At 43.3% G+C, this 22,752-nt stretch overlaps 2 protein-coding genes across 2 annotated transcripts in view; both read right to left on the minus strand.

The window, feature by feature from the left end:
• LOC310672881 (uncharacterized protein) overlaps positions 1-22,752 on the minus strand; it is a gene marked incomplete at its 5' end in the record, with an annotated part of 57,372 nt that overhangs the window by 19,807 nt on the left and 14,813 nt on the right. Inside the window, one exon of the mRNA XM_083430533.1 lies at positions 10,197-10,370. Coding sequence (XP_083286659.1) covers positions 10,197-10,370 — 174 coding nt within the window. The remainder of the gene's footprint in view (positions 1-10,196; positions 10,371-22,752) is intronic.
• LOC310670618 (uncharacterized protein) lies at positions 88-9,617 on the minus strand. Its single transcript, XM_083426218.1, has 2 exons — positions 8,992-9,617; positions 88-2,548 (listed from the first exon to the last, which is right to left on the minus strand). The coding sequence occupies exon 2, from the start codon at positions 2,067-2,069 to the stop codon at positions 684-686; it is 1,386 nt and encodes a 461-aa protein (XP_083282344.1). The 5' UTR covers positions 2,070-2,548; positions 8,992-9,617; the 3' UTR covers positions 88-683.

Consider the following 22,752-nt stretch of genomic DNA (forward strand, 5'->3'; position numbering starts at 1 on the left):
ACGCAGTGTGGCTTTAGAGCGGTCATAAAGCAATTAGCAGAATTACACAGCGCCTGTGTGTCGAAAGGGCAGTAAATCAGTCCAGACTTTTCTTCTGTCCTAATATCTCTTCATTGGAAACAAAATAGCGTATCTGCAATCCACAACAGCCATCCGTGTTAAGCTGCATTTTCTCTGCCTCCTCTCTCTCTCTCTCCTTGCAGCGGCTGAACTGAGTGCTTTCGATTTCCACTCAGTTGACAACATACCAAGCTGCTTTCGTCACGTCCTGGCTTACTTCCCTTGTAAGCCCGTCCCCGCAAGCACGAGGCATAGAAGGCTAACCCTTCACTACACCCAACAGTTTTCCCCCTGTATGAATTATTTGATGAGAAATGAGACTCTGCCTGTAACTGAAGCTCTTTCCACATTCCAAGCACTGATAGGGTTTCTCCCCTGTATGAATTCTGTGATGGGTAGTGATATTTTCCCTGCAGACGGAAGCATTTTCCACAGTCTAAGCAGTGATAGGTTTTCTCCCCTGTATGAATTCTTTGATGGGAAGTGAGATGCCCACTCTGACGAAAGCTCTTTCCACATTCTAAGCACCAAAAGGGTTTCTGCCCTGAATGAGTTCTTTGATGGGAAGTGAGATGTTCCTTCCGACGGAAGCATTTTCCACAGTTTAAGCAGTGATAGGGTTTCTACCCTGTATGGATTTTTTGATGGGAAGTGAGATGCCCACTCTGACGAAAGCTCTTTCCACATTCTAAGCACCGAAAGGGTTTCTGCCCTGAATGAGTTCTTTGATGGCAAGTGAGATTGTGTCTGTGACTGAAGCTCTTTCCGCATTCCAAGCACGGATAGGGTTTCTCCCCGGTATGAATTCTGTGATGAGAAGTGAGCTCACCACTCTGACGAAAGCTCTTTCCACAATCCATGCACTGATATGGTTTTTCCCCTGTATGAATTCTGTGATGAGAAGTGAGCTCACCCCTCAGACGAAAGCTCTTTCCACAATCCAAGCACTGAAAAGGTTTCTCCCCTGTGTGAATTCTGTGATGGGAAGTGAGATCACCACTCAGACGAAAGCTCTTTCCACAATCGATGCACTGATATGGTTTCTCCCCTGTATGGATTCTTTGATGGGAAGTGAGACTTTCCTTCCAACTGAAGCTCTTTCCACATTCCAAGCACTGATAGGATTTCTCCCCTGTATGAATACTTTGATGGGAAGTGAGTCTTTTCTTGAAACTGAAGCTCTTTCCACATTTCAAGCACTGATAGGGTTTCTCCCCGGTATGAATTCTGTGATGGGAAGTGAGACTGTCCTTTTGACTGAAGCTCTTTCCACATTTCAAGCACTGATAGGATTTCTCCCCGGTATGAATTCTGTGATGGGAAGTGAGACTGTGCTTTTGACTGAAGCTCTTTCCACATTCCAAGCAGTGATAGGGTTTATGCCCTGTATGACTTCTTTGATGGGAAGTGAGATGGATGCGCTGACTGAAGCTCTTTCCGCATTCCAAGCACCGATAGGGTTTATGCCCTGTATGAATTCTTTGATGTAAAGCGAGTCTGCAGCTGTGACTGAAGCGCTTCCCACATTCGAAGCACTGATAGGGTTTCTCCCCGGTATGAATTATTTGATGGGAAGTGAGACTCTGCCTGTGACTGAAGCTCTTTCCACATTCCAGGCATTGATAAGGTTTCTTCCCGGTATGAATTCTTTGATGGGAAGTGAGACTGTCCTTTCGACTAAAGCTCTTTCCACATTCCAAGCAGTGAAAGGGTTTCTGCCCTGTATGACTTCTTTGATGGGAAGTGAGAGTCTGCCTGTGACTGAAGCTCTTTCCACATTCCAGGCACTGATAGGGTTTCTCTCCGGTATGAATTCTGTGATGGGAAGTGAGATTCTGCCTGTGACTGAAGCTCTTCCCACATTCGAGACACTGATAGGGTTTCTCCCCAGTATGAAGGTTTTGATGGGAAGTGAGACTCTGCCTGTGACTGAAGCTCTTTCCACATTCCAGGCATTGATAGGGTTTCTCTCCAGTATGAAGGTTTTTATGGGAAGTGAGATGTGACATATGACTGAATCTCTTTCCACATTCGAAGCACTGGTAGGGTTTCTCCCCGGTATGAATTATTTGATGGGAAGTGAGATGTTGTCTGTGAATGAAGCTCTTTCCACATTCCAAGCACTGAAAGGGTTTCTGCCCTGTATGACTTCTTTGATGGTAAGTGAGACTGTACTTTCGACTGAAGCTCTTCCCACATTCAAGGCATTGATAGGGTTTCTCCTCTGTATGAATTCTTTGATGGGAAGTGAGACTGTACTTTCGAGTGAAGCTCTTCCCACATTCAAGGCACTGATAAGGTCTCTCCCCGGTATGAATTCTTTGATGGGAAGTGAGGCTATTCCTTCGAATAAAGCTCTTTGTTTGATGCGAGGTGGACAGGGAGCTCTGATGGATGTTCTCTCCACACTTTGAATATTTATCAGACTTCTCCGCTATGTGGATTCTGTTGTGGTCCTTCTTGTTCTTCCCCACCAATTCATCACCATCTGCAATGAAGAGAGAAGCTAATTAGAGCTTCAGGAAGAAATGGAGCTCCAGATTATTGAACAATGTTAATGCATGCTTGTGATAGAGGAAGAACTGAGGAGAGTCAGATGTGAGGCCTTACTATAATTTTCACTGCCTTTTTAAGCTGGAATTTCTTGCCTTTTATCTGGGATAGATTTTGTTTGGCTAAGTCATGGATTCCAATCCATCTTGAAGGTCAGTCATCTCTTTGGTCAACAAAATGCAGACAGAAGCAAAAGCAAAAATGAGACTTCCCTGCGTGGTGCGCTCAGTGGTGGGTCGAGGGAAGTGCTCTCATACAGTCAAGCACACCCGATCGCTGTAAAAGGGGTGAGGGGAGAACAAGGGCGATGTAGACTCCCTTGGATAAAAGCCAGAAAAGAGGTCTCTAGCCAAAAAAGCACGAAAGCGGTACTAGAAGACTCTCCGTATGCCGGAACAAAATGTGGAAGGTGGCAGGAATAGTCCAGCACTTAAAAGGGGGCACTCCTAACAGTGAGATGAGGAAGCACCAGGTTTCTCCAAATATTACAGCTGGAAACTCCAACCCTGGCTCCCTTAAAACAGACTATACTATCAGCAATACGTTGGAGACTGGGAGTAAAACTCTATTAAAAACAGTGACATAGAGTGAATTAGAAAAAGGAGGTTCATTCTGATGTGATTTTATAAATTGGGACTAAGAAGCTTTGTGAGGATTACGTTCTAAACTAAAAGAAGACAAAACATATGAAAGAAAATAAACAAATAACTGCAAGAACCCTGTTTAATGCTGTTTAAGCAGACTGAAGGTGCGTGGTGAGAAGTGGTGGCGAAGGTGGTGGGGAGAACGAGAGAAATTGAAAGAGGGAAGAGCCAGGATAATGAGGGACTGCAAGAGTGTTTTGAGAGCCAGGAGGGAGGAGACAAAGGAAGGAGAAAGGTTTGAGGGCAGATGAAGATGGTGGGGTCAGCTTGCTAATTGCTGACTCACCCTCACCTTGGAAAGCAAACAGGAAATAAAGAAAGAGGAAGGACAGTTAAAAAGCATTCTGGGAATTAGGAACCGGGAAAGAAGACAAACCAAGGCTAGTAATAAAAGAAAGAAAAGTGCACAGCGCCATCTGGCAGACAATTTTAAAAGTGCAGGCAAAATGTGTTGATGTGCTCATCCTCTGTATTTGAAGCCGACTCCTCTATCTCTTCCATTATTAAATAGTGGGAATAATATTCATAACCTGACAGATCCCAACAGTTTGAAATATTAGAGACTTGGATGTTCTGGTCTTATTTAAAGACATCACCAGCCAAACCTGGGCCAAAGCATATTAACCTGTGTACATAAGAAAAAGAAATGGAAGGTCAAGATGGCTGAGAAGAAAATACAATCTAAAATAACTGTTACTGCCAGCTCCCAAGGTAGGAGACTTTCAATAGCAGAAACTGATCCCAATGCAGATTTGAAAGACGTGATAGTCAACATGAACATAAATATAAATGATAAACTGGATTCAATGAACAATAAGATTGAACAACATTTAAAAATAATAATAGATCTCCAAGGTTAGGTAAAAGACCTGACAATAAAAAATGAGCTAGTCAAAACAGTTCAGGAATTAAAAATCAAGACAAATAAACAAGAAGAAGTGTCCAAACGGATTCAGGATGAAAATAAAGACCTGAGGAAAAATCAGGAGATTATACTGGATGACATAACAGAGATAAAGAAGGCACAAGAGCTATTATTAGATCAGATTGCCGTCTTGGACATGTAACAGCATCAAATGGTTCTGCACGAGGAATTCCTGAATCTCAAAATGAACAAATTGAGAATAAAATAATCCAAGAGTTAGCAAAGTGGATGGGAGTACAGGAAGACGAATTATTAATGGATGTGGACAAAATATTTAGGATCAGATCAGAAAGATCAAACATGTACAAAGGCCCAGGAGATTGCCTAGTGTTTTTAAACTCAAGGCTACTCAAAGACAAAATATTTCAAAAAGAAGCCAATGTAAATTAGTAATCGATGAACAGAACATCTCAATTTTTAAGGAACTGCCAAAAAGATTAGTTGAGAAAAGACAAAATTATAAAATTCTCACAGATGCCTTAAAGAAAAATTCAATAAGATATAAGTGGGAATTTCCGGAGGGACTGACATTTACGTTAAAAGAAAGAAGGAAAAAACTAAGATCAATAGAAAAAATGGCAAAATTTTGAAGAAAGTGTAAAAAGGAGCTTGGATTTAGAATTTTAACATAGTAAACAACTTAAATAAAATTGAATAGAGACTGATGAACTTGAACATAATTTCTTGGAATGTAAATGGTCTTAATAGTAAATTGAAAAGAAAGCAAATAGAGTATATTCTGAAAAAGGGAAGATGGGATGTTGTATATTTGCAAGAAAGTAGCATGTAGCAAAAAGACATAGAAGGGTATTGATAAACAAGAAGCTAGGAACAGAATTTATATCATCAGATCCCAGAAAGAAAAGAGGTATTGTAACATATATAAAACCTCAAATAGAGACAAAACTAATTTTCAAGGATGAGAAAGGCAGGTTATTGGAGTTACTATTGGAAAAAGGGATGGAAAAAATTGTGGTGGTAGGGATTTATGCGCCAAATGGGAATAAATCACAGTATTTTAAAATAGTGCAAGATAAATTATTAGAATATATAGATGAGGAGATTATTCTATTAGGTGACTTCAACAGAGTCACCTCACTGGAATATGATCGCACTGACACAAGAAAGAAGTCAAAAGGTGGTAGACTTCCACAGACTTTTTCCCAAATGGTTGAAAATTTAAATTTAAAAGATGTTAGGAGATATAAACATCCACTAGAGAAACAGTTCACTCACTATTCACAGGGGAAAAAATCAGCAAGAAGGATCAATGGTATCTGGATCTCAAATAATTTAATGTTAAAAAACAAAACAAAAACAGAAATACAACCTAAACTACTAACAGATCATAATTCAGTTACACTGGAATTAAGAGATAACAGAAAGGTAAAAAGAAGATGGAGAATGAATGAAAAAAATTTAAATGATGAAAACATTCTAGGTAAAGCACAGGAATTACTTAGAGAATTCTTCCAAATTAATAAAGAGCAAGATACAGAGAGTAGAATAATATGGGAGGTGAGCAAAGCTGGTATAAGAAGATTTTATATTCAACAAAATGTGATTCATAAAAGAAATAGAGAAAAGAAAATGTACCAAATTAGAAAAGAAATAGAAGAAAATGAGAAAATATTAGCCAGACATCCAAAACAAGATCAAGATAGAGCTAATGTCAAAAATTATAGACCAATCTCTCTACTTAATGTGGATTACAAAATTCTTGCTAATATATTGACCAACAGGCTGAAGAAGGTCATGTCAGAATATATCCATAAGGACCAGGCAGGTTTTCTGGACCCCACTGAACTCAGTGGGGCTTATGGATAGATCTTGGTGCAAAAACCAGGCACCATCCTGTCCCCAAGCCTGCAAAGTGCAAGCCCAGAGCATGGGCAGAAAATAGCTGAGTAGCTATAACATGTGGGTGCCCCCACGTCTCAATGCAAGAGATGACCTAGTGGTGGGAGGAAAAAATCCTTAAATAAGAGACACGGGGGAATGATTAATGGACTTCAATGTCTGTACACTAATGCACAAAGCATGGGAAATAAACAAGATGAGCTTGAGCTCTTGGTACAGCAAACTAAATATGACATAATAGGCATCACTGAAACCTGGTGGTATAAGTCCCATGATTGCAATGTAATAATGGAGGGATACAATCTATTTTAGAGAAACAGACCAGACAAGAAAGGAGGAGGAGTGGCGTTATATGTCAGGGATGTGTATACCTGTGAAGAGATCCAAGATTTAGAACCTCAAAGCCAAAGTGAGAGCATTTGGGTCAAAATTAAGGGAGAGAAGAATAACAGTGACCTCATTGTGGGAGTTTACTATAGATCCCCAAGCCAAACGGAGGACATAGATGATACCTTCCTGGAACAGATGGCCAAGCATGCAAAAGGAAGGGAGATAGTAGTAATGGGGGACTTCAATTACCTGAATATTTGTTGGATGTCAAACTTAGCCAAGAGCATAAGGTCAAACAGATTCCTCACTGGCCTTGCAGACAACTTCATTGTCCAGAAAGTGGGAGAAGCAACAAGAGGAACAGCCATTTTAGATCTGGTCCTAACCAATGTTGATGACCTGGTTAGTGGGGTAGAAGTGGAAGGATAATTACGCGCGAGTGATCATGCTCTTCTGAAGTTTACTATACAGCAGAAAGGAGCAGCCAAGCATACTAGGACTCAATTTCTTGACTTTAAGAAAGCCGACTTCATAAAACTTAGGGAAGTGCTGCGTGAGATCCCATGGACAGTAATACTAAAAGGAAAGGGAGTTCATGATGGCTGGGAGTTTGTTAAGAGGGAGATAGTAAAAGCACAACTTCAGGCAATACCAATGAGACGGAAACATGGAAGGTGCCTAAAGAAGCCAGGGTGGCTATCTAAAGAACTTTTAACTGAGTTAAGATTAAAAAAGGATGTGTACAAAAAATGGAAAAGGGGGGAAACCACCAAAGAGGAATTCAAATAAATAGCCAGCACGTGTAGACACAAAGTCAGAAAAGCTAAAGCACAGAATGAACTCAGGCTTGCTAGAGAGGTTAAAAGCAACAAAAAAGGCTTTTATGTGTAGGTTCGTAGCAAAAGGAAGAACAAAGAAACAGTGGGGTCACTCAGAGGAGAAGATGGTGAAAAGCAAACAGGGGACACAGAAAGGGCTGAACTCCTCAATGCCTTCTTTGCCTCAGTCTTCTCCGATAAAGAAAACAATGCCCGACCTGAAGAATTTGGAGCAAATGATTCAGCAGAGAAAACACAGCCCAGAATAACTAAGGAGATAGTACAAGAATACTTGGCTAGTTTAGATGTATTCAAGTCTCCAGGGCCAGATGAACTGCATCCAAGAGTATTAAAATAACTGGCAGATGTGATCTCAGAACCACTGGCAGTCATCTTTGAGAATTCCTGGAGAACAGCGAAATCCCGGCAGACTGGAGGAGGGCAAATGTTGTCCCTATTTTCAAAAAGGGGAAAAGAGAGGACCCAAATAATTACCGCCCAGTCAGTCTGACATCAATACCAGGGAAGATTCTGGAGCAGATGATTAAGCAAACAGTCTGTGAGCACCTAGAAAGGAATGCTGTGATCACCAATAGTCAGCATGGATTTATGAAAAATAAGTCATGTCAGACTAACCTGATCTCGTTTTTTGACAGAATTACACGCCTGGTAGATGAAGGGAACGCAGTGGATGTAGCCTACCATGATTTCAGCAAGGCATTTGACAAGGTGCCCCATGATATTCTTGTAAAGAAGCTGGTAAAATGTGGTCTTGACTATGCTACCACTCAGTGGATTTGTAACTGGCTGACTGACAGGATCACACTTCAAAACGACCTTGACAGATTAGAGAACTCGGCCAAAACAAACAAGATGAGCTTTAACAGGGAGAAATGTGAAGTATTGCACTTGGGCAAAAAAAATGAGAGGCACAAATACAAGATGGGTGACAACTGGCTTGAGAGCAGTACATGTGAAAAGGATCTAGGAGTCTTGGTTGACCACAAACGTGACATGAGCCAACAGTGTGACGCGGCATCTAAAAAAGCCAATGCAATTCTGGGCTGCATCAATAGGAGTATAGCATCTAGATCAAGGGAAGTAATAGTGCCACTGTATTCTGCTCTGGTCAGACCTCACCTGGAGTACTGTGTCCAGTTCTGGGCACCACAGTTCAAGAAGGACACTGACAAACTGGAACGTGTCCAGAGGAGGGCAACCAAAATGGTCAAAGGCCTGGAAACGATGCCTTATGAGGAACGGCTAAGGGAGCTGGGCATGTTTAGCCTGGAGAAGAGGAGGTTAAGGGGTGATAGGATAGCCATGTTCAAATATATAAAAGGATGTCACATAGAGGAGGGAGAAAGGTTGTTTTCTGCTGCTCCAGAGAAGCGGACACGGAGCAATGGATCCAAACTACAAGAAAGAAGATTCCACCTAAACATTAGGAAGAACTTCCTGACAGTAAGAGCTGTTCGACAGTGGAATTTGCTGCCAAGGAGTGTGGTGGAGTCTCCTTCTTTGGAGGCCTTTAAGCAGAGGCTTGACAACCATATGTCAGGAGTGCTCTGATGGTGTTTCCTGCTTGGCAGGGGGTTGGACTCGATGGCCCTTGTGGTCTCTTCCAACTCTATGATTCTATGATTCTAGAGTTTTCACTACCGTTGTTGGCTGGAATTGCTTGGCTTTTATCCGGGATAGATTTTATTTGGCTGAATCCTGGAATCCACCCCATATGCAAGGTCAGTCATCTCTTTGGTCAATCAAATGCAGACAGAAGTAAAAGAAAAAAACCCCACACCTGACAGAAGTTACTTCAACTTCCCTAAAAACTCTCAAGCTGGCATTTAAGAAGGCCTGGGCAGTTCAGACAAACCTGCTCATTGTTTCAAAAGGCATGACTAGACAAAGAATATTCACAAACAGTTGATATCCCTCCATTCAGGGCTCACGGTGTGGATGTTAGAATCCCAGATGCTGTTGGTCTCCATCCAAATAGTGGAGGTTCATCACATAGAGGTATGTATGGGATTTCAAAACTGATCTTATGATCCAACAGGGAGCTTTACCGAGAGGGTGCGTGATTCCACGATTCCCCTCCTTGACTTCTTTATGCAGAGCTCTCTGGTCAGGATCCAGCAATGTCCATGCCTCAACAAACAGCAACGTCTTCATTTGCACACTCCCAACAGCATTTATCTCAATCTGGTTGGTCTCAATTTAAATTTATAAATCACTTTCTTCACTTGGAACCACCGTCCCATGTTCATGAGGAGACCAACTCTGTATTGTTTCATTGGTAGCAGTAAAGGAAAAATGACTATGACTCACACCTAATGTAAGCACAACAGTCACAAGAGCGCCTGACTAGGCATTCGGCTAGGAGATGTTGAATGTACTCTGTACTCTGTACTCTCCTATCTCTCCCTTTCCCCCCCCAATTTAAACCAATTCATGAACTCAGAACTCATACACTGACCACTAATGATAAACAATATGTTATAAATTTATTCTGCTAGTTTTGAGAGTCATATCAGAAGACTGAGAAGACTCAGTCTACATATTTGTATCATATATTAGTCCTATATGATCCTTGTTTTGAAAAGAAAATGAAAAGTTATTCCTAAAAGAAAAGAAAAAGGCAAAACACAGAGGCCCCATCTGCAGTCAATCCTGAAATTAGGATCAGGTACTTTAAAGAATCCTGGCTTCTAGTGCTGCACAATGGATCAGCGAGTTCTCTGACATCGGTAGGGCATACAGAGCACAGTACTGGCGCCAATACATCGCGGTGGCCGGGGAGCTGTGATGTATTCCTAGCTGAAATTCCCCGCAGATGTCAAAGGCGCAGTAAGACAGGCAGGTAGGTGGAGGAGACCAAAAAGGTGCCCACCTTCTCAATCTCCATCCACCTGCCTGCCTCATCCCACCCCCAAAATGAGCAAGCCCCAGTACCTCTCCAGCCCCATCCACACATGTCCCCATCTCCCCTTCCCTGGGACTCACCAGATCTCTCGGAGGTCCCTGGGAGGGAGCGCTCAGAGGCTGTGAGGAGGGATGCAGGAGACAACCTGACCAGGTCGACTGTCCATCTTCCCCCTTCCATCCTCGCTAGGTCTACAGATTCAGTCTCTTTCATCCTTCCTGAGGAGTCGAGAAGCCACCACAAGCTGCAGGGTCCTGGGAGAGAGGAAGAAACAAAGGGAGCCTCAGAGGCCCTGCAGGGATTCTCCTGCCCTAGATATTCCCCTGCTCCTGGAGAAACACAAATGGGGCAGGCCCTTCCCAACAGAAACCCCATTTGAAACATCTCCAGCGATTCCCATTTAATGTGTTTGCACCTCACCCCACTTCGTAAGGCTGGCATGGTACGCACACTAGTGATCTGTGAGCAGACCGCATTGAACTCAGAGGGGCTTATGGATAGAACTTGGTGCAAAAACCAGGCACCATCCTGTCCCCAAGCTTGAAAACTGCAACCCCAGAGCATGGGCAGAATACAGCCGAGTAGCTATTACATGTAGGTGCCCCCACGTCTCAATGCAAGAGATGACTTAGCAGTTGAGCTGGCTGGGCCCCAAACCTCTTTCTGCTCATCATTAGAGCTGCTGAGAGACCCTAGAAGGTTGGGAATAGGATCTGGCTCCTGCTGTTTCTTAGCCACCTCCTCATTTTCCTTATTCACACAAAATGGAGTGATTTTTTGGTTCTGCTTTCTTTAGAGAAGCTCTCTTTGGAGCAGGGCCCATGGCACTCGGGGAGAGACCAGAAATTCTGTAACCACTCCAGGTCAACACCATCTTTCCACTTAATTCCGTATCATGTTTCCTTATACCATTTGTAGCAATTAAAGCTTTTCTAACTTTAGTCTGCAGGTCCAGCACTGAGGGCCTTCTGGTGGTTCCCTCAGTGCAAGAAGAGAAGTTACAGGGAAGCAAGCTGAGGGGCTTCTCGGTGGTGGCGCCCTCCCTGTGGAACACACTCCCATCAGATGTCAAGGAAATAAAGAACCACACAACTTTTAGGAGACATCTGAAGGCAGCCCTGTATTGGGAAGTTTTTAATGTTTGATGTTTTATTATGTTTTTATATGTGCTGGAAGTAGCCCTGAGTGTCTTGGGAAACCCAGTCAAATAAGTGGCAGATAAATATTATTATTATTATTATTATTATTATTTATTATTATTCATACAGGATGCTGATGGCGTTGCAGGCATGAGTCTTCCTAAAAATATTGAGCTGAGCAAGGCTGGGTACAGCTCCTGCTCCCAAGAGTGGCACATGCCAGTCTGTGCACTGGCTCAGCTGGGAGGGGGCAGATGTTTAGCTGCTGATCCATCACAAGGTTGGAAACCAGATCTCCCCCGGCCCTAGGGACTCCTCCCAAGAATCCTGGGAGCCAGAATTGGTTCAGGACCCTGAGAGTTGCAAGGAGACAGCTTCAGCCCTGCTGTCCAAAGACTGCAATTCCCAGAGTGGTCTCCAATCCCCCCTTCTTGCCAGGGAACTCTGGGAATTGTAGTTGGGTAGATGGTGGGAGAGGGTCTCCCCTCCAGTCTCCACACTTGGGGGGGGGCTGTATCTCCCCACTCCACAGGGCTTCTCCTTCCACGGATTCCTCGGATGCTTCTCTGTGTTATCAAATGCGACTTCCCCCTCAATCTGAAGGGGGCTTATTTGCATGCCCTCTTTTTGTTGCCCCAAAGACTCCTCCCCCAAAAGGAAGGCAGCATCTTGATCCAAAGGAAGAACAGAGTTGCAGACCTGCTGGACACTCAGCCCCTCCCTGGCTTGGCAGAGAGGAACTGGGGGCAGGACCCTCTGCTCCCTGACTTGGGGGTCTCCCCCCATGCATGAGATGAACAGGGGGGGTCTGCCTCCTCCCTTGCAGCCCTGGGACCCCCTTCTCCCCGCTGCACCCCAAGGGGGAAGAGACTCACCAGATTCCAGGAGGGGCACCGAGGAAGTTTTTGCAAAGCAGGGAGAACAAAGCAGCCTCCTCTTTGCTGGCAGGAAGGGACTGGGCAGGGAGGGGCTTCTGCTCGGGAGGACCTTGCCCTCCCCCGCCCTCCCCTTCCTGTCCTCTCTAGGAATCCCGCTCTGCTCCTTTTAACCCTTGGCAAGCCGAGGGCCCCGAGACCGCCCCTCCCTCCCTCTCCCTTCCTGCTTCTGCGCTCTAGGGGCTGCCCTCCCTTCTCCATCTGGGCCAAGGACTCTGCATCAAGGGCCCCCCCCCCATCTTATGCAGACTGACGACAAGGGAGGTGGGGGTTCCCGGGTACCATTCTGCCGTGTGCATCTGGATCCTTACTTTGAAATAATTGAATGTTAAGGGGCCTTTCCTGGAAGCGCCTTCCCTGGGACCCACCGGCAGGGAACGTGGGATCCGGCTGCGAATTTGGGGACCTGCGGGGTCTCCTTGGAAGTCTCCGCCCCCCCCCCCCACGTTTCTCTTTTCCTGGGGGGCCGAGAGATGCTCCCCTGCCCTGCACCCCCAGGGGCCCCTTTGAGGAAACTGAAGTGCGATGCCCACCAAAGGGAAGGTGAAGGACCCCTGGACCTTTGTCCGCAGACAGCTACCCCCCTTTCTTCCCCACACCAAACATAACCACATTTTTGAAAATCCTTCATATTCTGGGCATGTGCAGATTTTGCAGGTTTCTGTAAACCCGAGGCAGGGAAGAAGTGGTCCTGTTGTCCCCCACCTCCCAAAAAGTTGATTGACATTAAAATGGCGAGGGGTGTGTGGCATCATCTCATCCTGGGAGGAAGAGGGTGTGGGAGGGAAGCCCAGCCAAGCATTGCCAGGGGACGGTTGGGGGCGCTGGCAGAGAATTACCTGGAGGGGCTCCAGAGCTGCCAGCCCCTTCCTCCAGGGAGGTTGGATTCATGGAATCCTAGGAACTGTCAGAGAGCCAGCCAGCCAAAATCACAGAGAGCATGTGAAGCTAACTCTTTATTAGCAGAAACAAGGACTGCTCCAGGGAGCCAGGAATGGTCAGCACTCAACTCTTCTCAGTAGTTGCAGAGATCCGGGTGGAAGAATCTGCAGCCCTGCCCTTTGCGGTTTTGAAGCACAAGAGCCAACTCCTAGGGGCTGATCGGCTTTGCCAATAAAATATTTGTGGGGTCCTGGCACCCCCAAAGTTAACTGGCACTGCCATTCAAATAAGAGTGTGTGCACGGCAAGCTGCAACTGCTAAGTTAAGGAGCTGAAGTGAAATAACTGGAAATAAGCTCAGCATTGGCCACCCTCTCTAGACACCTGTAACATCGAAGAGGAATAACTTAAAAGAAGCAACAGAAGTTTTAAAAAGCTGCACATTTACCACTTTGTTTAGAACCCTGTATCATACACTAAATTTAGTACAATTTATTATTAAGTTAACTGTTTCCTGAAAGAACATTATCTATCTCCTGACACATCCTCTGCTTTCTTCAACTTTGTTGTGTAAAATAAATCTTTCTTGTTTGTTCAACTTCTGCCAGAGTCTCCAAGGATCTTTGTTTACGTTCAAACAATAAGTGTAAGATACCCATTGTGGTTATATAGGCAGTCAGGACTGACTGAAGAAACAGTGGTACCTTGGGGGAGAGTGTCAATGATTAAAATGGTGCTATTACCAAAAATCCTATTTTTATTTCAAACTATCCCAATAATAATTGGGACAAAATATTTTAAAAGCTGGCAAAGAGACCTTGCCAATTTTATATGGCAAGGGAATCAAGCCAGAAGAAAATCAGAACTAATGATGGGGCTAAAAGAAATGGGGGGATTTGCAGTCCCAGATTTAAGAAGATATTTTGAAGCAGTGTGCTAGAGTTGGATGAAAGAGTGGATGTTACTAAAAGATACTGAAGTTTTGGAACTAGAAGGCTGGGACAAAATAAAGGGTTGGCATGGATATTTATTCTATGGCAAAATACAATTGCATAAAGGATTTATGAACCGCCTTGTGAGAAATGCCCTATTTGAGGTATGGGAGAGAACAAAAGAGCGAATTATAGAAAGAACTCCAAGGCTGACCTCTCCAATAGAGGGAACCTCGACATTAAAAAAAAATTTGCCTGGCCAACCTATAGAGATTTAGCAGAAGGAATGAAGGAAAATATCAAATTAAAAGAATACGAATAACTCAAAATACTGGGAATAAATTGGTTAGAATATTTCCAACTTAAGGCTACATATGAGAAAGATATAAAAACTGGGGGATTTGTGAATAAAATATCAAAATTAGAAAGAGAGGTTTTACAAAAAAAAAAACAAAAAACCACTCTCTAAAATATATAGATTATTAGATAAAGTCCTCCCAGATCAAGAAGTCAAAGCAGTGAATATTCTAAAGTGGGAACGGGATTTAAGATATACAATTGGTTCTGAAGATTGGAAAAAGTTTGGGGGGGGAAATATAAATTTTACAGCTTAGTATTCATTAAGAGAGAATTACCGTATTTTTCGCTCTATAAGACGCACCGGACCACAAGACGCACCTAGTTTTTGGAGGAGGAAAACAAGAAAAAAAATATTCTGAATCTCAGAAGCCAGAACAGCAAGAGGGATCGCTGTGCAGTGAAAGCAGCAATCTCTCCTGCTGTTCTGGCTTCTGGGATAGCTACGCAGCCTGCATTCGCTCCATAAGACGCACACATATTTCCCCTTACTTTTTAGGAGGGAAAAAGTGAGTCTTATAGAGCAAAAAATACGGTATATGAAGATGCACCACAGATGGTATATGGCACCAGACAGACTGGCAAAAATGAATAGATCAAATAGTAATAAATGCTGGAGATGTAATAGAATGAAAGGCACTCTATACCATATGTGGTGGACATGTCCAGAGATCAGAAAATTTTGGGAGATGATCCATGAAGAGATTTAAAAAATCGATAAAAGTATCATATATCAGAAGGGAGAAGCATATTTACTAGGAATCTTGAGTAAGCATATCCCCAAAGACAAAATTAACATCTTTCTGTATGCAAGAACAACAGCGAAAATGTGGGTAGCCAGTCACTGGAAAGGAAATTATATCCCAACAAAAGGGGACTGATTAAGTAAACTATGTGAGTACCTGGAGTTAGCAAAATTGACGGATTTAATAAGGCATAAATCCAAAACTATAATACAGAAACAATGGGAATGCTTAAATGAATATTTATACAAGCAGGGCTCAAATACGAAAGTTTGGTTGTGTTTAGACTAACCTTGTGAAGAATATAGAGAACATAAAGATTTGACGGATTATGAAAGAACCTAAGGAAGGGAAATGATTGAAGAACAGATGTAAAGGCGAGCAAGATAACGAAGAGACGTGCGGTGAATGCGGTGGAAGTCTTTTAAAATATTTTAAGTAGGATTTATATATTGTAATGCTTGGAGGAGTCAAAATTAAGGGGGTGAAGCAATTAGCAATTCAAGCTCAAGAGCTAGCCCAGGAAAATGAAAAAAAAGTAACTACACTATCTAAACAGGGGGCAGAATTGCCGGACCTCCAGAGAAGAGCTAATATGATTTTGGGAGGAATTCCGGAAGAAATACAGGCTAAAGAGTTGGAAGAAACTTTGAGAACCTGGCTATGCTCCACCTCCATAGTTCTGCCCAGACACTGAGGTCCAGCGCCGAGGGCCTTCTGGCGGTTCCCTCGGTATGAGAAGCCAAGTAACAGGGAACCAGGCAGAGGGCCTTCTCGGTAGTGGCACCCGCCCTGTAGAACGCCCTCCCATCAGATGTCAAAGAGAAAAATAACTACCAAACTTTTAGAAGACATCTGAAGGCAGCCCTGTTTAGGGAAGCTTTTAATGTTTAATATCTTATTTTATTTTAGTGTTTTGTTGGAAACCGCCCAGAGTGGCTGGGGAAACCCAGCCAGATGGGTGGGGTATAAATAATAATAAATTAGTAGTAGTAGTAGTAGTAGTACTCAAGGAGTTAGTTTGAAGGCAGAAGATGTGGAACGAGCCCATCACTGCCGAGGGCCCAAGGGGAGAAAATCCCCCAGGAGTGTAATAATTAAATGTTCTAGAGAGAAGCTGCAACAGCAGGTATACCAGACTTTGAAGAAAATCTGGGATATCATATAGTTAAAGGTATATATAGAGGAGAGTCCTTAAAGTCATTGCAGGAAGTAATAGAGAATATAGGTAACCAATATTGGTTAAAAACTGGAGGACTATACAACAAAATTTCCAAAGTCCAAGAGACAGGAAATAGGAGTTTAGAAGAGCCAATAGAGGAACTATACGAACAAATGAACAGACAACCGAACTTATTCAAAAGATGTGGAGTAAGGAAGAACAAGTTAGCGAAGCAACGGTTGGAAGGATAATGAAAGGAACAGATGAGATTAAAGTAAGCAAATTTAGAGAGCTGAAATTAAAATTATTTCTAAAATGGTACAGAACTCCAGCCCAGCTTGCTAATATGGTAGCAGGATTGAATTCTAGCTGTTGGCACTGTGAACAAGTCAAGGGATGGTTTTCCCATATGTACTGGGAATTCCCAGAGGTAAAGGAATTCTGGGAAAAAATCCTAAAGGTTATTAATGAATTTTTAAAAATGAAGCTTTCAATAGATTTTGATTTCATGACAATGGTAACATGGCAACAGAGAAAGGTGACCAGTTTACCTTCAAAGCTATGATATTAGCGGGAAAGGCAACGATAGCTTTAGGTTGGAAAGAGAGAGGAAAATGGACAGAAGAGGCATGGAATGTTTATTTGTTTGAACTTATTCAGTCGGACATTGTCGCAGTCACGACACAGGAAACAACGTGGAAGGTCAAGTCCACCACAATAAGGAACAGAGGGAACCCCTATCTTGAATGGATAAAAACTACTGGAACAGAAGACATCCGGTGGAAACTAAAGACGCTATGCCCGTGGTTGAGGATAATTGTTTGAACCCTTCCAATGGGTATGGGGGGGGGGAGGAGGGAAAGGAAAAAGTTGTACAAGAAATTTAAAAATTGTAAGAAGATAATATATGTATGTAAAAAATTGAATTTTTTTTTTTTAAAAAGAAAGCAATGCAAAACAGATTAATCAAGTCTAGACTTTTAAAAACAACTAAAGCAGCAATTTAACATGAATTTTACTATCTAACGAGATCATTGATCCATAAAATGAAAGCAATAATCAATGTACTGTACTATAAAAGAAAGAAGACAGTACTTTAGATTAAAATTATTATTTTTTCTTACCTGCACTGATGATAGACATTGTTTGGATGGGGGTTTTATGCATTGCCGCAGTCACGCAATCAATCAAAAACAGAGAACAAGCCACAGTCACAAAAATGAAAAAGCCAAATAAATTACTTTTAGCAAAAACAAAAGCACCAAATAAAAGCTCCAAATATCACCTCAGAACACTGCAATTGGAAATGGAAGGCTTTGATTACAATGGGGGGGGGACACAAATTAGTGCAACAGTGAAAACAGAAGCTCATCAGCATGTTCGGCTTCCGAAGCAAAGTTCGCAAACTGGAACACTGACTTCCAGGTTTGCAGCATTTGAGTTCAAAGTTGTTCAGGAACTAAGCTGTTTGAAAACCGAGGTACCACTGTATATAGACATGGCTGCCATACATCCAGAATTGTAAGCAGTGTCTGGGCGGAACTTGCTGAAATGTCCAGGAAAATCTCGACATATGGCAGCCCATGTCGCAAGTGTAGATTTCAGCAAACTTCACTCAAAATAGATACGCCGCCCCCCCCCCCAGTTCCTTCAAACCCTCCTCATAAGGCTTGGTTTCAGACCCTTGATGATCTTTTTTTTTTTTAAAAAAAATGATATTTATTGATTTTTCCAATAACATAACTGCAAAACAGAACATATCCAAAAGAGAGAAGAGAATAAAAAATAAAAAGAGAAAGAAAAAATACAATGACCCAAAAAAGTACATATAAAGAAAACCCTCTTCCCCACCCCACCAACACAAAAGTTTTCAAAAAACAAAACACCCAAAGAAAACAAAGAAAATTTTCATTTTTCAAATTCCTTCTTTTTTGACTTGGTTCCTCAGCCTCCTCCCACCTCCCTCTTTGTATTCCAGTTATTAATCCAGTCGGTAATTCCTTCCAGCTTTCACTGCTTTTTCACTTATTTACTTTTAACCCTTTTAACCTTATTTCTTCCCCAACATCTCCAAACAAATAGGCATCAAAAATATATATATATATAAAGTTAGCCAATCCCCAATTTCCTAGATAACAAGAAAAGATAATAAGAAAGAAGAAAAATAGCCTTAAATCTTCTGCTCTTTAAACCTATAATAATATACCCTTATATCCTAATGTCTTAAACTCTTTATCTTATTTCCCTGGAACCAGATAAAATCCTTCCATCATCCCCCCAAAATACTTATTCAAACCATATTACATTAAATTTTACTTAAAAATTTCCAATTTATCCCACCATCTCTTCCCCCCGGTTTCGGGTACTGCCAATCCTTTTTACAAATTTTAAAGTCTTTCCAGTCCACGAGATCAGTCATTCAACCAGGTTCTCTTATATCCGAGGCCTTCAGATCATCTTCCTGGCCTGTCTGCAAGATCTTTTTCGAGCCTAAAATTGTGTCCCAAAGCACTTTCCCCCAACGTCTCCTTTGACCCTCTTCAACAAGCTTGCCCAAACTCTATAATTCCACTTGTAGGCCAAGAAATAGTCCAAAGCTTGTTCCACACTCTCTTTAAAATTGCTAAGGTTCACTTTTCCAAACTTTCTCCAGACCCTTGATGATCTTGATTGAGTCTTCTGCATCATCTTCATGAAGTTCTCCCTTAGAATGTAGCAAGCTGTAAATCTTAAATTTACTTTCCACAGTTGTTCCCATAAAGCAAAGTCAATGTTTTGTCCTATATCTCTGGCTCAGCTTCTCATTCATGATTTTATCATTTCATTCTTTGTATCCCACTCAAGTATCATTTAGATAATATTTTAACCCTGGAGCCTAATAACTCCCTTTCTAACTGTGAGTTTTGTTCTGCAAATCCGTTTTAAAAAATCTGACTTAAATGTTGCATTCAACTGATGGTAAATTGACCAGTCTCCCTCCCACCTAGAGGAAGAAGTTCCCTTTATAGGGATCCCACATACAATTAAGCAATAGCACACGGCCCTAAACCTAACCTCCCAATACATCGACCTCAGCGGGTATTGGTCTGCTGTGTCAAAGTTTTACTGGATGTTTGGACAATATTGGCAAGAGCACCTGTAATCTCACAGTCACCACTTCCCCTGGAATAAGAATCACTTCCGTCCAAACCAGTAAGTATGTCTGTAATTATGACAATCTGACCAATGCCTAGATGACTTAAGCCCTCTATCGGACTCCTCTCCATGCCCCCCCCCCCCGAATATAAAGCGTGGTCCAATCCCCTGGACATTCTCAGACATACAGAAGTCCTTCTCAAGGTCTTGAAGGAATCTGAAGAGGTGATTCAAGCAACACAAAAGGAGATTTCTCCTAAAGAGCAGGAAGAACTTTCTGATAGTAAGAGTCAGCAGTGAAAAGGAACTCCCTCAAAAGGGGGTGGACTCTCCTTCATTGGAGGTATTTAAGAAGTTGAATGGCCATCTGTCATGGATGCTTGAAATGAGTTTTTTTTCTGCATTGGCGGGTGTTGGACTAGATTCCAAATATACCATTCTATTATTCACCCTGCTGTGAGTTCTGGAATTGACTTTTTTTACGAGGGAAATTTTATCTACATTCCATGCGCTGATATGCTTTCAAGCCTGTATGAATTATTTGGTGGGGCATGAGAGTGGCACTCTGACTGAAGCTCTTCCCACATTCCAAACACTAAGAGGTTTTCTCTCTTGTATGACATCTGTCCTGGCTCAGAAATAGAGTGGCTTGAGGAAGCCGAGAAAACGGAGCAAATAGAACAATCAGTGAGTAACAACGTTGGGGGAACCTCACCCCCCCTTAAGGAGGATGGCAATGACCCAACCCCTCTCCTCCCAAAGAAAGCTAATCCGTCCAAGAGGGCAAGAGCAGGAGCAGGAGGGATTCCTCCCACTCCTAACGGTGACCCACCCATGCCTCTAGAACAAGATATCAGAGGAGCCTGCTTTCAACCAATCCAGGATACGCACCCCTACCAAGAGATTTGCATGTTGTCTGCAGAAACTATGGTTCTGGTTCTCCAAAGACTGGATGAAATCCTCACCAGAATAGTTAACATTGAGAAACAATTGGATACTAGTTCCTCCCCTTTAAATGCCCAAGGGCTTAAAAGGATGATAAGAAATGACTCTGTTAATAACTCACCAACTCAAACTATGGATGAAGTGAGGTCCTGTCAAGTCTTGCAAACGAACCAGATAATGCTTGAGATTCACCGATACACTCATAAGTGGATGAACCGCAGACAAATTACTATGTCCTTGTCTCAGCTCCCGAATTACCATTACCGAAATGTAGATCTAGAAAATTTCCACTTCCTGCCTACCTTGAGAAACACCATGCGCCTATTTATGACCTTTAGGTCATCAACCCTCCCATCTCGACTCATGGAGATAAAGGATACCCTATGGTGGCTCCATTCTCTCCGCCCAGTGAGGGTATTTAAGGACAAAACTAGGAGGCAATTGGTCCTTTGCATTGAGTCAAAGCTAATGCGGATAAAGGAAACCAAGCTCAACACTAGAAAAACTAATTGCCCGAAGGAAGAAAAGAACTTTGTAAGCCTAGAATTACAAGACCTGAAGAAGAGCCTAATGAGTATAAAGACTGAGATTTCTACCCAAAATATAAGGGCAGTAGAGCCTAGAGCACAATATTTAAAGATTTCCAACAGCTCTTTATCCCATAGAAAGACATCAGTACAACTCATAGAATCATAGAATCATAGAATCATAGAGTTGGAAGAGACCACAAGGGTCATCGAGTCCAACCCCCTGCCAAGCAGGAAACACCATCAGAGCACTCCTGACATATGGTTGTCAAGCCTCTGCTTAAAGACCTCCAAAGAAGGAGACTCCACCACTCCCTGTTCCCTTTTTAAACGACACCAAATTAGATGAGGAATTTGGCGCCTCCGACATTTCTATGGCAACAACGCCTAAAGAACTCTATGTTGCTGACAATCTGGAGATATCCAGCACCAAATCTACATCTGGACCTTTGCCTAATGTTCCAAAAACTTATCAGAATGATCAGCCTTCTTTACTGTACTCCTGGCGAGACAGGATGGACAGATCTTTCGAATTTGAATCTGGCTCTTTTTTGGCCAGTGATCCACATTTTATAACACATACCTCATTAATACTCCACAGCCACAGATAGAACCAACAATCCTCCAATTAACCCAGGAGGGAGAGGGGGATTGACAGTTAATGAAACACCATGGGACTGTCCCCCCCGCTTGGGGTGCGGTTGGTTGGGTTTTATCTTCTAGGGATACTTACCCTATCAGACCTCCACCTCTTTCCCATACCATTTTGACCCAGGAGTCCTGGCCCAAGGATGACTTGTTATTGAGGGGATGTTACTCATCTATTGGGGAGGCTAGTATGGGATCTGGGATTTCCACAATTGAAGGGCTAGGGAGGAATGGCGGTGGGGCTAGATATCTCTATCGGCGAAGGGTCTCGAGATGCAGTGATCCTCGAACCCCTTCCAATCTACGCCCCATCCCAAGGGATGAGGGTAGGGAGAGCAAGGATTACACACCTCCGTCATTGGTGCTGTGCAATGCCAGGTCCGTAGGCAACAAAACTGCCACCATGCGTGACTTTTTTTATCTCGCAGGGGATTGACCTGGCTTGCGTGACGGAGACCTGGGTACGGGAAGGCGAAGTAGTCTACCTACATGAGATAACACCCCCAGGTTTCTCTGTCCTCCGTCAATCGCGGACTGTGGGTCGGGGGGGAGGAGTAGCGTTGTTATTCCGGGAGGATTGCTCTTTCAGAGCTCTGCCGTCACCAGCGATCTCCGGCATTGAATGTGTTGGTCTCGTGTGGGGCACCAAAGAGAGCTTGGCTGTCTGGCTGGTGTACCGACCACCCAGCACACCTGCAGCCACCCTGTCAGACCTGCTGGAGGTGGTGGCGGGCTGGGCCTTGGAGTTCCCAAACCTACTGGTTTTGGGAGACTTCAACGTCCATGCCGATGCCGCTCCCTCCTCACAGGCTCTGGACCTAGTGACTTCCATGGCAACACTAGGGCTCTCCCAGTTTGTTTTGGGCCCCACCCATCAAGCAGGCCACACGCTGGATCTGATCTTTGGGGCTGGCATCAGACCATGATCTGATCTTTGGGGCTGGCATAGATGTGATCATGCTCCCCGTTGTGGAAGTGCCATGGTCTGATCACTACGCTCTGAAAGCCAAGATTGACTTCCCGCTCCTCCGTGGCTCGGGTGGCGAACCTATTTGGGCTCATCCGCGAAAACTGATGGATCCTGATAGATTCCGACAAGCCTTGCGGAACCCTGCTCCTCCCGGCGACTCATTAGATGACTTGTTGAGGACTGGAATAACCGGCTCTTGGCAGCCATTGATGAGATCGCGCCTAAGCGCCCTCTGCGACCCCGTCGAAACTGGGCACCTTGG

The sequence above is a fragment of the Podarcis tiliguerta genome (assembly GCF_965153285.1).
Source record: "Podarcis tiliguerta genome assembly, chromosome: 2".
Lineage (NCBI taxonomy): Eukaryota > Metazoa > Chordata > Lepidosauria > Squamata > Lacertidae > Podarcis > Podarcis tiliguerta.